Raw genomic sequence first — 17,287 nt, forward strand, 5'->3', positions numbered from 1 at the left:
AGATGCTTATCAAAAGGCAGCCCAGGGCTGTGACCTTTGAGAGCAATCTAAGTGAGCCCTGCTGCTGCCCAAGCTTACCCCCAAAGGCACATCCCCAGCAGCAGAGCAGGACGGGAGCCCTCAAGCAGAGCACGGACTCACACTGTGTCACAAAGGCAGGGATCAGAACTGGGGAGGCTAAGGTGGCTGGAATATGCAGGGCAGAGTACTGGAGAAGAGGAGCTATGCAGAGTAAGAGCGCTAGCCATCTGTGTCATGTTCACTTGAATCTAGCTAAAAACAAAGCCACACGTGCTAAGGTGAGAAACTCTACAAAGCAAGGCAAAGAAAAACTACAAAAACTACCAGAAAGTTGTAACCTGAACAAATCCCAAGAGTCCACAGAGGGCCAGGCAAAATATGAATGCCAACCAGCCTGAGTGGAAAGGTCTCAATGAATACCCAGGACATTCAGAAAGGACTCCAGAAGATCACACCTTAGCAGCAGGGCGAAACTAGTCCTTGAGTAAAGGCTTCTCTAGACTTGGCCTAACAAAGCCTACATACAAACTGATCCACAAGTAACTTAAGTGCCAAGCAAAACAAATTTCAACAGCCTTTGAAGACAAACTTCAACACACAACAACATAGCATTCACCAAGTCTAGCATCCAATAAAAATTACTAGACTTGTGAAGCAGCAGGAGAATATGACCTAAAACTAAGAGGGAAAAAAAAATCAATAGGAGTCAACCAAATCTGACATGACCCAGAAATGACAGAGATGATAGAATTAGCAGGCAAGGACTTTAAAATAGCTATTCTAAATATCTAAATAATTTAAAGGAAAATACAATTTAACACCATGAACAGAAAAATGAGCTATTTTTTAAAGAGAATAAATGATCTGGAACTGCAATTCTGCACTTTGTGATTCACTCCATAAAACTAGGAACTCGGAAAAAACTGTCAAATAATGAAGGACTGGTATGAATTATTATTATTAAAGTCATATTCTGCACTTGAAGAAAACATAACCTTTTCAAATTAAAAAACCCTGGCAAATCAGCTTCCATAAAAACAAAAACAATCACTGCATTCAATTTCCTTGGTAACTTCAAAAAGAGATGAAATATATTTGGGGCTCTATTAGATTTAAAAACTTAATAGTATAAAAGAAAAACAACTTCTGCTGTTAAATTAGCCCACCTACATTTAATATTAAGAAATCAGTAACAGTTACTTGATGAAGCACTGTAACATAACAGGTTATAAGAGCAAGCTCTGGAGCCAGATTGACTGGATATGAATTCCAATTTGGTCATTTCCTAGCTGTGCAACCCTGGGCGAGGCTTCTTAACCTCTCTGTTCCCTGTTTCTTCATCCATAAAGTGACAATAACAACTGTATCCAGCTCAAAAGGGTTATTATGAGGATTAAGTAAACTAAAGACATGTCAAGTTCTTAGAACAGAGCCTGGTACATGGTAAGCTCTCAAAAAATGTTAGCTATTATTTATCCACATGCAGAATCAGCACTCTGGCAGAAAGAGTTTATCCTATTTGTAATGTTCTAAAAAATTATATTAAATACTGACAATGCAAACATTAGTAAGACCTATTTCTAACTCTAGAAATTTTAAATCAAGTGAAGGAAATACATTCATAACACAACTAACTTACTGGCTAGAGTAAGACGTAAATAGGGCCATAAGAATAATATAAACAAAGAGCCCAGAGGAATAAGACATTACAGGGGTTTGATGTTAAGAGGTATTTCTAGGAAACTTACAGGGTGAAGAACTTTCAAACTAAATCTTGAAATGCAGCAGGATGTGACATCCTATGAAAGAAGAGGAAGGCTCAGGCAAAAGAAACAACAAAGCAGACAGGCAGCAATTATACGCAGAATATGAGCCCGAGTGGAGGCAAACATCTTCCTAAGGTTAGCTATGCAAACTGTGGTTATCAAAGGGGAAAGTAGGGTAAGGGATAAATGAGGAATTTGGGACTAATAGATACACACTAGTATATGTAAAATAAACAAGGATCTACTGTATAGCACAGGGGACAATATTCAATTTCTTGTAATAAGCTATAATGGAAAAGAATCTGAAAATATATATACATACACACACCCATATGTACGTATATGTATAACTGAATGGCTTTGCTGTTTACCTGAAACTAACATCGTAAATCAACTGCATGTCTTTAAAAATTGAAATTAAGAAGTTGAAAAAAAAGGTTATGATTTTCATTAAAATTGTGGTACCAACCCACTGTCTCCCCAATAAATGCCTATGCCTGCCTGCTGTACCTTTCAACAGTTTGGATTTTGTTTTGTGTTTTTTAATGTCATTGGCACACGGTAAGCAGCCTAAAGGCTAGGCTAGAATTTGCTAGGCTGTGTTTCCTGACATTCTTAATTGACATCTGGAAATTTAAACTAATAAACATAAGATAATCAATAGCCAAATTTATGTAAAAGCCCATAAAAAACTAACAGTTCAACTCCAAGGTTAATTAGTTAACTATGCTTATAATAATTTGTCAATTATCAAAGAAGTATTATTCCCTGGCAACTCACTCGTCAATTAGGAAGGTATTCTATGTCTCAGAAAACATCTGGGCCATCTATTCCTAAACAATGGGGAAGAGGGATGGGAGTTGTGAAGATTATTCTGAGAAACCCATAGTTAAATTTCTCTTCGAAGACCTTAAAAAAAAAAACCAAAACCAAATCCTTCTAATGCTGCTATATAATGATTTTTCTTTCTCATTGGAAATAAATGAGGTTAACAGTTTATAACTTACTATCTCCTATACTGAAGGCATGCTAAGGTTTATTCACACCTTACCCACAATTAAATCTTACATATTGCAACCAACAAAACAATACTTATAAAGTTCCTGTGAGAAATTTCTCAAATCCAAAATATGCTCTTAGTTTAATGTTGCTACTAAAAATGAGAAGAGCCTAACATAGAGCCACCTTCAAATAAGGAGTTCCATTATGACTGGACCTTCTTATGGGCAATCATTTCTGCCTCAGAGGAAGTAATTAAAAAAAGAAGAAAAAACTCAGACATCATCATCCTTTATAGCAAGTCCCTGGAAAGGGGAGAAAACGTGTGTGCTCACTCCAACAAAAATGTTATTCAGATCTTCTCAGATACTTGAAAAAGACGAAGGAATCCCATAGGCAGAAGGCTGAAATACTGTGGGTTAATATTCAATACTATATTGGGCACCCTAAAAAGGCACAATGAAATAACTGAGTGGTCAAAGTGTCTTTGCATCCTGACATTTTAAAAGAACCAAATTAAGCTAAATCCAAAGAATAAAGTCACCCCTGAGATTAGCATACTCAAGACACCAGTATAAATTGGGATGGGAGGAGAGGAGTTGGATGAGTGAAGACACAGTAAAGGTTTAACCTATACTATCTACTAAAGATTTAGCTGCTTTGATTTAAGCATAATGTTGAGTATCTTTTAAATACACTGTAACAAACACTTAATGAATGATGCTCAGAATTCTAGATTAGAAGGTGTTAATGTGATCCATACTGTTATCAGTTCCCAAATTATTCACTACTTGAAAAGACGTTATAAGTTATACAAGCAAATTTAAAATGGAATTTATTTACAGTCCACTTTTTTATTAAGGAAACTGTGAGAAGTGCATAAAGAGAGGAAGTTCTTCAAAGATTATTTATGTCCATTGCTCAATAAATAATTCAGTGAAAGTGACATACAGACAAGCACCAAAAAAATTTCACTACGAAAAACTTCCATCCTCCTTGACATCATGTTACAAAAAAAGCTTTGTAAATTTGGCAGTCTGCTGACACCTTGTGACCAAATTTATCAATTACACCTCTTAAGATTTCAGAAAGCAAAAAAAAATTCTGCTCTTAAAAACCATAAACTTTAGGTCTTTTCCTCAAATATATATATTTATTAATTTTTAAATTAACAAGATACATACATAATGTTTAAAACATATGGCATGTGTACATGTACACTGTAAATAATAATAAAATGAACGGCTGAGTATCTCACCCTCCCACACCAGGTAAAGAAGAAACCTTTGCCAGGACCTTAGATACCTCCACAATTGTTCTTTCTCTGCCTCAGACGTAACCACCTGACCAACATACTACATTAATCACTCTTTTTTCTTTACCCAGTCTTACCACCTATGCACGTAACGTTACCCTCAACATTACAGTACACAGTTTTGAAAACCAAGAAACAAGTACAGACTCAGCAGTGCAAGGACAGGTCCACCAATGTTACCACTCCCTCCAATTGCTCTGAACAGAACACCTCCTTCCGTCTCATTTTTACCCTTCAAAGGCCTGATTCAAGTTCCACTTCCTCCTCCAACTACTAAAACTCCCAAGGATTTCTCTTCTCTAAAATATTGCATTTTTGGAGAACTATATTGTTAAAACTGTAATCTGTTACTGATCTATTATTAAAAATATACAACTGTTCCCCAAATGGATCTGAAAATTCTTTCAGCACAGAAGCACTTCTTTAAGTTTCACAGCACCCACATCAGTACTGTTGCAGTAACTGGTATTTGATACCACTCATTATCTTGAAGCAACTAAAAAATATTAAATCAACAAGCTGGCCAAAGACTGAACACTTAAAAAATAGTTAAAATGGCGGGCAGTGGTTACAGCTCAGTGGTAGAGCGCATGCTTAGCATGCATGAGGTTCTGGGTTCAATTCCTAGTACCTCCATTAAAAATAAAAATAATAATAAAATGAGTTTTAAAAAATAGTGAAAATGGTGTTAGGTTGGGTACATTTTACTACAATAAAAAATCAGCAAGCTGCTATCAGTACTTTAACTAGAAACGAAGTAGATGTTTTCTTAATTTTAAAAAAATGTGCTTTTTTTCTTCTTCTGCCTCTCTAGATTCCCTTCTTCTACGCGGAAATAACAGGTCATTCCTGTTACACATCAGGATCATGCAACTAAAGTGCTACAGGCAGTATTCTGGCATTTGTGGCCATCCTAAACTTCACAGGACATTGTTTAAAAAAAAACCCACACACTTGCTAAGTATTAGCTTCTTGGTTTACACAAATTCCTAACTCAAATGGATACTGTCTTACAAAATATTAACTGTATGTAAATACTTCTGAGAAAAGCTTACAGACATCTGTCCTTTCACTCTCAATCAAGCGAGAAGGGTACACAGCAGCTCAAATTGAAAATCAAATTCAGTTATCGTTTATACTGAGTACTGGATAAGCTACATGCATAAAATAGTACATAACAGGCAAATTTAAGAAGAATACAGCCATCCTAAATATTGAGATTCAACTCCCTGCACGCCATACTCCCTGTATACCATACTTGAACGACAGGTACATTAATTGTCAAAGGAAATCCAGGGGTCTAGAATGTATTATCCCAATATGCCGTTAGGCCATATGATGCAGGATAAATAGAACGTTAGCGGATACAGCATCTGAAAAACATCTCCACAGGACTAAGTGGCACCAAAGTGGGTATCAATAACACTGATGTTAAGGCGAGACCCACTATATTCCATAGAAAGAACTCTTGCACTCTGAAACTACCTGCCAAAAGTAACTAAAACTTTGATAAACCCTCCTCTTGGCCAGCTGAGCACCTAGTAAGCAATTCTAATTTGCACTACCAGAAGTAGGAATGGGCCAACAATGGCAGCACAACGTGAGCATGGCACAAAAATTGCTTAGGCCAGTGATCCCCACAGGATGTAGAAATGATCTGTCAGGGTACAGTCAGAAGTAACTTGCACTTTTATTTTTATCTTAAAAAATTGTATCTGCTAATATTTAACATATAGAGTTAACATTCATGCCCTCATTGAGTCTCTGTCGGAGGGTCACAGTTCACTGACAGGCACAAGGCTTACCCAGAGAGGGCTGACCACTGTCAACACAGTGCTGCACGCTGCGACATACTGCCTTGGTATGTGCTGGGTAAGTATCTAGTTTTAACCAAACAAACCCTCAAAATATGGGTAAGGTAATTTTAAAAGACTTTCTATAAAAAAATTATAATTATATTGGTGAAGACAACACCAATACCACAAGCACAAAGAAAAAAAAAAAGATCACATTAGTCTCTCTTACTCAACAAGGTAGAGAAATTTATCAGACCTGTAGGAGGGTGGTCAAAAAAACCCCTCAAAATTATCAACACAATTTTGTGAATAAGTTTATGTTCTCTACCAATAAGAAGTAAAAATGAATCCTGCCCCAAGTGTAAAAGGCCTAATATTTACTGTCCTATTAGCTAAGAATGGAATATGTGTACTCAAGTTTTAAATAAACATGCAAAACTCAGAATCTTTTACAGATAGAGGAACATCCTCATAATATTATTATTTTAGAAACTCTGTTAAGTGAGAAAAATGGTATCATGTTAATTACCAATCTCTGACAATCTCCAAATGTTTTTAAAAGTTACTCTAGATAGCAATATATCTGAACATAAGTCAGCCAGAAAGAGAAAGAAAAATACCATGTGATATTACTTACGTGTGAAATCTTTAAAAAATGACACAAACGAATTTATTTACTAAACAGAAACAGTCTCACAGACATAGAAAACAAACTTGTGGTTACCAGGGGGGAAAGAAGTGAGTGGAAGTATAAACTGGGAGTTCGAGATTTGCAGATACTACTATATAGAAAACAGAGAAACAATAATGTCCTACTGTATATGTATAGCACAGTGAACTATAGTCAGTATCTTGAAATAACCTATAATGAAAAAGAATATGGAAAGGAATATATATATATGTAACTGTAATGTTATGCTGTACACCAGAAATTAACAATGTTGTGAACTGACTATACCTCAATTTAAAAAAATTTTAAGTAAAAATTAAATAAACGTATGAGGAACCTATGTTTTATGTAACAGTAAAGAGGAAGAACAAGGTAACATAGGTCCTATACTCAAGGAGTTCACTTTCTAGAGGATTAGACAAATACACAAATAAATTTAAAACAAATGTAGTCATTAGTGCTGTTAACCAAGTAGGTTTTCCTTCCTAAGGCTGCACTTCCTATTTCCTAAAGTTAGGGAAAGCCAAGTGACTTGCTCTGACTAATGAAATCTGAACCACGTGTCATTCTAAGCAGAAATTTAAGAGCCTGGGCAATCTGCTTTTCTTCCCTTTACAATAGTGACTGACAAGGCTCCAGATGGTGGCAGTTCCATCCGTCCAGCTGGTAAAGTGAGAACCAAGTGGCCTGTGATCAATCTATTCACAGCATGAGTGAGGAATAAACTATTGTTTTAAGCCACTGAGGTTTTGGGGTTGTTTGTCACCAGAGTGATCCAGAGTAAGGTAGCATGAAGTAATTTTTATAAAGAATGAAGGGAGCTCTAAGGAAGTATATTATATCTCATTCAACAACTGCTCAGTCTTGTTAGAGGTGACAAAAATTTTTAAAACCACTATTTTCTCCATGTAGTGACTGATTAACTTTCAGGAGTGTCTAAGTAACTAAACAAGCTTTTGGCTATTTTGTCCAAGTTCCTTTCAAAAGGATTTCAAACTTTTATAAAATTCTTTAAAAGAGGATTTGGTTTTTAGTTTATACACAGAAGCTTACCACTAAGTAATTCAATCCAGTTCTGGACCGTTTCTGGAGGCTGAGTCTCCTTAACATGCTTTAGAGCTTCATCAAGAAGAACATCCCCTGTTGGAGCATCTGACTTACAGATCACCTAAAACGTAAGCAACAAATCACATGATCCACTTGATCTCTTCAAATAAAACACTTAAACAATTATGCAAACACTTCATCATGCTTAAAGCCAAGAGTTCATGCAGTATCAAAGTTCATATTTTAAATTAATTCTGTATTAAGGAAACCCAGTATTTCACCTAACCAGATAAGCCACAATCATAAACAAAAATATAACCACTGTGCAATAATTAGTAAAGCAAAATGGTAGAACAGTTTATACTCATTGTAATTTCTTTCACTGCTAAATCTTGGCCTATTCGATCCAGAAATTCATTTTTTAAACATTTATTAGTTCCAGAAACAGACTCAATTTTATACAAGAATACAGTATACAATAAAAGGTGGCACTTCACATTAGTGGAGAAATGAATCTTTCAGTAGACATTACTAAAATAACTGGCTAGCAAATTAGAAGCAAAGAGTTAAGACTTGGCTCCTCAGAGCTTATACCACAATACAAGGTAAAGATTTAAGTATGAAATATAACAGAGGGGTGAGAAAGTTTTCTCGAAATTGTGACAACCAGCAAAAACCTTGAAAATACCAATAGGTTTGATTACATACAACTCTTAAATACTACAAAACTGTAAGTTAAGATGGATATAGAAACCACCTTGGGAGTGGAAAAATCCAGAGGTGAGGGATCAGAGAAGAAAATGCTACACTGCTTTAGTCAAGTACTAGATCTCTATGGCCTTCATTAATGATTCTGGCTAAACAAGTTTCCAGTTGAAACTCTTTAATATGAAAGCTTAATCTGTTATATTACTTTATGTTAGCTATTAAAATATTATGAAATTTAACAGCATTATTTTTAAAATGGGACAGTGCTCTCCAAACTTGTCCTCAACAATAATACATCCTTTCCTTTTTGTTCAATATTACAAAAGGTAAAAACAACAACAACAACAAAAAAAAAAAACCACAGTATCTATTTCTGAGACCGCACCGCATGACCCAATGGCAATATAATCAGAGCCAGAAATACAAGCCACAAATCTATTTTTAAACTTTTAGTAGTTATTAAAAAGAAAATAGGAAAAACAGGTGAAATTAATTTTAATATATTTGATTTAATCCACCATAGCCAAAATACTGACATGTATTAAATATTTTTAAATTGAGATATTTTATATTCTTATTTTTCCATAGTAAGACTTCAAAAATCCAGTATGCTTTTATTTACAGCATGTCTCAATTTGCACTAGCCACACTTCAAGTGTCTGGCACACAGACATATGTGACTAGTAGCTACTATACTGGAGAGTGCAGCAGTAGAGCGTTCTCATCATTACAGAAAGTCTGATTGGAAGGTGCTACTCTAGACCATGCTTTTAGTAGCAGATCAGAGAGTATAAGAAAAAAGAAAGGAGAACATTGGGACAAAAAGTTGTATGTCTATGCTGTGGTCATGCCACCACTTCTTACTTCCCACTTACTCCTTAAATTCACTATAATCTGGCTTTAAAGCCCACTGCATACCCACCCGTTTGAGGAACAATACCTGGGTATATAGATGGATGTTTTTTCTCATGAAATTCTGCCCCCAAATCTCTCTCGGATAGACTATTATTCTTCTATTACTAAAGGTGAACTATTTTTCTCCATCACCTCTGCAATCATGCTAACCTACCTAATCTGGTTATCTTTCATCTGGATTAAATTTCCTAACTATCTTCCCTCACCTAGTTTTAGTGCTTTCAATCCATTCTCCTCACTGATCTTTCTAAAGGCAAATCTTACCACATGACATTCCAGTTTCTGCTTAAAATTCTTCAGTGACAGAGCAAGTTCCAACTCCTTACCAAAATTCAGTAATGTGTGGCCTATTAGTAAATATTCTCTGCCCACATATATAATCTCTATTTAGTTTATTTTCTTGGAGGATGAGCCTCATACTTAAATATAAATAGATAACCAATGGTAAGAAAACATATGCAAGGAAGTCTTCAACAAGGAAAAGACCAAAAGCAAAAATAAGAATTGAAGAAACTGGTAACAAAGATAAAGAAAATTCTCAAAAGAGCTGTAATATCCTCAGAGATTTAAAAGATGATATGACATCCATAAAACAAGAGTAAGAAGCCACGATTTAAAAAAAAACAAAACAAGAAAGGGCCTCTGGAAATCAAAACCATGAAAGCCACAATAAAAAACTTAACAGAGGGTTAAAAGATTCAAGAGAGACCAAGAGAATGTCAATTGTATCTCAAGTTAGGAAACAAACCAGAAAGAAAAATATAAAAACCAGAAATTTAAAAAAGAATAGCCAAGAGGTCCATATTCAACTTACATAATTCTAGAAAAGAGTCTAGTAGATACAAGAAATATAAAAAAAAATTTCCAAAATCCAAACTCACACACTTCTATATTGAAAAAGTACAAGCATAATGAATTTTAAAAGACCCACATCAAGGCATATTGTATAATTTCAGAACACCGGAGATAAACAGAAGATCTCAAATAAAACAGAGAAGAAAAAAAACAGGTATACAAAGAAGGAAAATCAGATGGCATCCAACTTTAACAGTGACTCTGTATTGTACACTAGAGGAAAATGGGGAAATGTCTTAAAAATTCTGTGGAAAAATAACTTAAATCTAACATTCTATTTCCAGCCAACTTGTCAAATAGAAGTGAAGAACAATAAAGGAATTTTCAGGCATCCAGAGCCTCAAAACATTTTCTTCCCACAAGGGTGGAAGGAAATATGAGATCCAGAAAACAGGGGGCTGAAAGCAGTAAAAATATGACAGGAAATCCCAGTAGAACCAAAGCATAACCTGCCCAGACTGGACCACAGGCAAATTTTAATGGGTATCTGATGTATCTGAACATCTGAAAATTAATAATGCTAATTCTTCTCTGATGGAGCATATAAGAAAAAAGGACAGCTACATAGAAAAGTTTTAAAAAGAGAGATTAATTCTAACTTTAAAAAAAGAGATATTAACTCTAGGAAAAAAACAAAAAACTATATAAGAAAGGAAATCAGAAGATATAACTTAACTCTGCAGAAAACACTATTAACACAGTTGCAATAATATAAAACAATCATTACTGTTTTGCCAAAAATTATGACATTAACTCTATTTCCTCCAAGAAAATAAACTAAAGAGAAATTATATGTATGGGCAGAAAATATTTACTAATAGGCCACAGGTCAAAAATTAGAGGTAAAAAGTGGTACGTAAGAAAGCCAAATATTCATCTATTTTAAGTAATAGATGTAAGTAAACAGCGTCTCAAACAGATTTATCAAGAGATGGCAGTATAACGTTATTTAGAAATATGGAGGTAAATGCCAAAATCAGTGAGAACTGTAGCAAGTTGAACGGTGGCCCCCAAAAGATGTTCATGTCCTGGCCCCCAGAATCTAATCCCCAGTAAATCTTTGTAAACAATATTAAGTTAAGTTAGGTCTGGATATGAGATTGTCCTGGATTATCCAGATGAGCCCTACATGCAATGGAAGTGTCCTTACAAGTGACATACAAAGGAGACACACACAGAGGAGAAGGGGATGTGAAAACAGAACAGAGACATGCAGCCAGAAGCCAAGGAGGCCTCAAGGCATCAGAAACTAGAAGAGGCAAGGAACAGAATCTTCTTCAATGAGCTTTCAACAAGAGCACAGCACAGTTTGCCCTCCAGAACTGTAAGAGAATAAACATCTGTTGTTTCAAGCCACCAAGTCTGTGCTCATTTGTTAAAGCAACCTTAGAAAACTAATACAAAAACTAAGAATGGTTGCCTCCCAGGTGCAAGACTAACAAACAACTGAGGAAGGGTAGGTACAAGATTGCTATTTTTTTGTTATAATAAGCCTTTCAGTACAATTTGATTTTATAACTATCATAATGTGTTATCTTAGTAAAATCAATAATATTTTTAAGTGAGTAAATTAAGTCATATTGGAGTATTCTTTCAAAAGACACATCAACTACCTAGTTAAGATCATACAAACAAGTAGATTGAAATAAAAAGCTGGTAGGCAGGAAACATGTATGTGTCTCTTGGTCACTTATGTATATACCCCAGGGTCAAGCACAAAGCATGGCAGACTTAAAGCACTAAATAAACATTTGATGACTGAATAAATGAAAGAGTAAATAATCTGTTGACTACCAACACAAAACTGGTTCTTGTTCCTGCACACACACACACACACACAAAACAGTATCAAAATCTTTTCGCTTCAGGTCAGGGCTCCATAACATTAATGCAAAACTACTTATAATTTCTATTATTAGCAGTAACCAACGTGTATATTTCACTGAAAATTATAATGGCAGATTCTTAGGGTTTTTGTCCTCCATAAATCTATGGCTACACAGTAAAAATGGAAATAAAGATTACATTCTGCTTTATGACATAGTTATCTAAAACAGTCATTTTAAAACTAATCTCGTGTCAGCTCATTTGACTCTACTTTAAATGACTAGATTTAATTTTAAAATTCCATAAGGAATATTTTCTACTATACCATGTTTACTTTGTATATAACTTTCAAGAACAAATTAGTGGCCTTCTTTCCTGTAGGATTATTACTCTCTCTGGCATATCAATCAAATAAAGTTCAGTTTTCACCTAAAACTTTTTTAATTTCATTTTAAGACAATGAATTAAGGAAATAATAGTTTTGAAACATCCCACGCCCCCCAAGAAACAATGACAGACTAGAAGAGAAACGGTCCTGAATATTTTAGATTGAGGTTGAAGTTAAAAATTCTAAAAACTAGCCAATAATACATCTATTAACACAGACCTTCACAGTGGAGAGGCAGAGATCTGGAAAGTATTTATAGTCTGCCAAAAGATCAATAGCCTAGGCATAGTTAATCGGTACAATACCACTTTTTGAGTGGTCATGTCAAGTTTTCCAAACTGTGGCTTTCAGAAGCAGCAAATAAACTCTGGAGTCTCTTGAATATGCAGGATGCAATGGCCAGTGATCCTAACAATGAATTACATTACACTCATTACGTACAAAGAACCAAAAAACCAAGGATGCAAGAAATACATGGAAACATGAATCAATAAAGATGTAACTTAAGAATCAACTTCCTCTTTAATTTTTGAAAGCCAGTAGCAGAAACATTCTTCATTTTTAGGCAGCACAACTTTTTAAAAAGGATATGTTATGTAGCCCCCCTCTTACCTTTCTTGTTAATAGACTTTTACGTCTCATTCCACAAGCCTCTAGCTGTAACCTTCCTCGCAACGCTAATTCAATTAACATACAGCCACGTAATCCAGATGATATACAGTCATTCCAAAATGATGTGTAACCCTATTAAAACAAAAAAAAAGCTAGTTTACTTTGAACTCAAGAGTCAAGAACAGAAATATCTTTAGCCAAAGTTATTTTTTGTGCCTTGTACCTTTAATGTCTTTCCATAATTAAAATTAAAATGCTAAAAAAAAAAATACAATTACTATACACTACTAATCTAGGATTTTCAAGGACTTACTATCTCTTCACCACTTTCCTTCCATACAGATAAACAACAAATAACTTTGGAAGTCACTAAGTTACATGTTTATATTAGGCTCTTTCAAATTGCAGGGATCAGAGCTCACCCACTCAGTTAACCTCAGATAGTAGGGGTTTATTACTAGTATACATGGGCAAGTTAAGAAGCTCAGGAAAAATAATGGAGCGCAATGTGGCCTCATGGAGAATTAGAACATCATTCAATGTTGTTTAGGATAAAAACATAAGATTAACTTTGAAAGAATATACCAGAAAATTTACGTATGGGGCCCTGCCTAGTTCTGAATAATGAACAGTAAAGTGATCAGATGCCCACCACCACCCCTCACCTCCCCAAACAAAGAGAAATTTAAGGGCAACATCCAAGGTAGAGAAACAGCGAGACAGAACGAGATTAATAGACATCTAGGGATATGGGACTATTCAAGTCAACCAGGCATCACTGATGAAGTCAGGGCAGTCACTCTGAGAGCTAAGAACTGGGATCATCCAAATTATGAAGCCATGAACTTTGCCAGCTGGGTTGCCACCTATTAAAGTACCCAATTCTGAGAAGAAAGCAGAAACTGCAACTGATTATGGTTAAGACTCAGAACAGGGTAACATATAATCTTGGTGGGAGGGCTAACAGGCCAATCGATTCTCTGAAGAATGGAGGGCCTAGGATTAGGGAAGACTAAACCCTCGGTTCTGGTACTTTCTTGAGGTCAGTCTTGGTACTTTGCCAGGTCACAGTGGTCACCTTGTATTTCAGAAGATGACTGACCATCAGGGCCCATGGGCCTTCACTACTGACACAGGAACTTAAGTGATGAAGCTACCACTGCTGACAATGAGGGCTTTGGGGGAATGAGAATTTAGATTAAGAGAGCCACGGGGTGAAAAACAAAAATATCAATTTAAAGAGGCAGATTTAAATGTGAGGCCAAGGAAGCAGACACTGACTGGATTTGAGGGAAGCCTTTTAAACTCAGTGTTAGGGGTCTGATTAAATTAAGATCACAAGAGATCCAGCTAAATGGTTAATAAGACCCAAAACTTACAGACATTAAGGTAAAATCCATGGCTTGTGTATCCAAGACAATTAAAGCCCTAGGAAGCCTGGGAATGGATTCATATGAAGTCATATTTACAGATTCAACTGGCCTGGACAGACAGATGGAGTTCCTAGGTGATCCTCTACAAACTATAAACAAGAGAGTACACCTCGTAAAGCAGTGATGGATGTGGACAGGGCTATGCCTTGTCTCTGCAGCCTAGAAATTTCAGATAAGCAGTACGCAGTACTTATTAGAAGCTTACACTTGCTAGCAGAGAACAAAGTATGTCTCAATCTCAACTGCTCCCAGAGTAACGGTATACCTGGAGATGCTGGCAAAATGAAGTCTTTAATAACAGACTTTAAAGATCTACATTTAGTGAACGGCTTTTTGGCAAGAGCATTAAAAGACATGCTTAAACATGAATTCATGTGGGAAAATAGACAAATGGGGATGGACAGTTCTGCAGCAAATCTGGTACTTACTAGCAGTATTTCAAAGGTAAATGAAGTCATCAAAGCCATACCAAGCAACAGAACAGTCCAGCATACTGATGACACCTGCTAAAATCCACATTATAAAGCATGATCAGGAATTAACTAAGTTACTGGAGACAGGGGATGGGGAAGAAAGGGTACCAAAAAGGGCAGTATTAAATAAAAAATTTAAATGGTATTACCAGATCAGATGGTATATACTTGAGAATTAAGTATATATTAAAGGGAAAGCAGTACATTGGAAAAGAGTCAAGTGAATTTGGTCATGACCTAGACCAGCAAAATCTGCAGTGAATCCATGTCACAAAGAAATGAAACAGACCACCAGCAGAACTACTTAGAATCAGAAACTGGAGGACCACGTTAGGCCCTGCAAGTGCTAGAGAGACCCTCAACCTTCTAATCTTTAGTGCTAACCTTAAAACTACATTTCATCGATCCTAAAGCATACAATAAACATGCATTTTAGAAGTTCAGTATCCCTATATGAGATGATAGATGTTAACTAAACCTACTGTGGTAATCATTTCACAATACAGGCATACCTCAGAGATACTGCAAGGTTGGTTCTAGACCACCACAATAAAGCCAATATTACAAAAAAGTGACCTCACCAATATTCTTGTTTCCCAGTGCATATAAAAGTTATATTTATACTATACTGTAGTCTATTTACCATGTAACAACATTATGTCTAAAAAAACAAAGTATATACCTTAAAGTAAATGATTTCTCAATAAACCTGAGGTGAAAAAGTTGTATCTCTGATACTGGGATGCATTTTAAAACAGATGGTACATTAAAGGAAATGTGGTATTACAGCTACTGAGCTAACCTAAATCCATGGAAGAGAGAAGAGACATGTGGCAAAGTCTTCACAGGTGCATAATAGTGTAATGATGAACTAGGGTCCAACTTGTCAGTTACTGGGAGTACTTAAGACTTGGTACAAGACTGGATGACTGAACATCCAGATCCAGGCATGACACCAACCCACCTGACTTCTCAGTGGAAAATATTTTACAACAGGTCAGTAACAACCACACTATCCAGAGGATTTTGTCCTCAGACAAACCACTACTCCCTGAAACAATTACAACAATCTGTAGTCTAAACAGGATGGTTATATATTCAGGGCATGAGTGTGTTTACACCCCAGTAAAAATCTTATACCCTTCAGTCAAGAAAGCAAGCCAACCACTTTAAAAATGATGGTTAAAACAGGCGAGGAAGACTTGACAACATCAAGCAGTTTATGATTTGGTTCAAAAGCATAACTTAACTACATTTGCAACCATACTATGAGAGAGTAAAGAAGTAACAATGATGATTATTGTAACAAATTATGTCTATGTATTCAGTGATATTACACAGCTCTTGTGCTTGGAAGCCAATAATCATTTCGGATCCGCAAACGGGTTTGAGATTCCAGATTCCAAGAGGAATTTAACGAAACATTAAGTCAGTGGTATCTGACAAAGGTCTGTGTGATTCAAGTATAGAGATTATAACCAAAAGTTTCATCATAGGCTAAAAAATATTATGCATGGCTAAGAAATTCAAATCTGCATACACTTCACCTTCAGTTGAATTAGAAAACCAGTAAGTGTGATTGACAAAAGGGCAGCTGCTCACTAGAAAACAAACAGCAGTCCCATCAACCCAACTAATCCATCTGTCAGAAAGCAAGTTAGCACTCATCGTTAATCAAACATTACTTACACTCCAAGTGCTCCATTCCAATTAATCTCATCTAACTAAAAGCTAATGAAATCCTGACACCCTCAACCTTACAAAGATAGAAACCACACACATTAAGATACACATTAAAAATCATTTACACATCAAATTCAAACTGGTATAGAACTAAAGGAAATCATATTTAAAGAATTAAAGAAAAGAACGACAATGACTCATTAAGATGATTCATCAAGTACAGAATCTCAATAAATAGATGGAAACTCTTTAGTTAAAAAGCATAACAAATGAAAAGTTCACTAACCTAAGAATGAATAACTGATTGCATTTTTAAATTCATTTCTAGGAATTTAGTTAATTCATTTATTTAGCTTTAGCTGATGTGCATATTTTGACAAAAGCACATATTTATGATACCTTGTCAGTATCAGGCTTGTACAGTCGGCTTGCTGTCTTGCAACTGTTGGCTAGTTCTAGGCACGGTCATTAAGACTCCCTTGTTTACACCTGACCTCATCCATGTCCTTCAAAGCCCCAAGCATAGAGTTTCGCCTGTAGTAGGTACTTTGGAAATGTCATGCAATGAATACCATTTGCAGCCTAATACAAGGAGCATAAGCAAAAGAATTTAGAGAACATGTAATTATTTAAGTAAGCAACAGCCAACTTGTCCCCAAAATACGTATAAGGTTAGATTAAATGTTCATAGAGGGAGGGGAAAACTATCCGATGAGGAATGATGAGCAAGTCTGGGGATTAGGATACCAGGACCAAGACTGGTTCTGCAAATACTGTCA

At 35.7% G+C, this 17,287-nt stretch overlaps 1 protein-coding gene across 2 annotated transcripts in view; it reads right to left on the reverse strand.

The window, feature by feature from the left end:
* GOLPH3 (golgi phosphoprotein 3) overlaps positions 1 to 17,287 on the reverse strand; it is a 43,744-nt gene that overhangs the window by 3,156 nt on the left and 23,301 nt on the right. The window contains exons 2-3 of one of the 2 annotated variants that reach the window (XM_074356791.1): positions 12,920 to 13,051; positions 7,621 to 7,735 (exon numbers count right to left, since the gene is read on the reverse strand). In XM_074356791.1, coding sequence (XP_074212892.1) covers positions 7,621 to 7,735; positions 12,920 to 13,051 — 247 coding nt within the window. The remainder of the gene's footprint in view (positions 1 to 7,620; positions 7,736 to 12,919; positions 13,052 to 17,287) is intronic. The other variant, XM_074356796.1, reaches the window with a different exon arrangement.

The sequence above is a fragment of the Camelus bactrianus genome, chromosome 3 (genome assembly GCF_048773025.1).
Source record: "Camelus bactrianus isolate YW-2024 breed Bactrian camel chromosome 3, ASM4877302v1, whole genome shotgun sequence".
Taxonomy (NCBI): Eukaryota; Metazoa; Chordata; class Mammalia; order Artiodactyla; family Camelidae; genus Camelus; species Camelus bactrianus.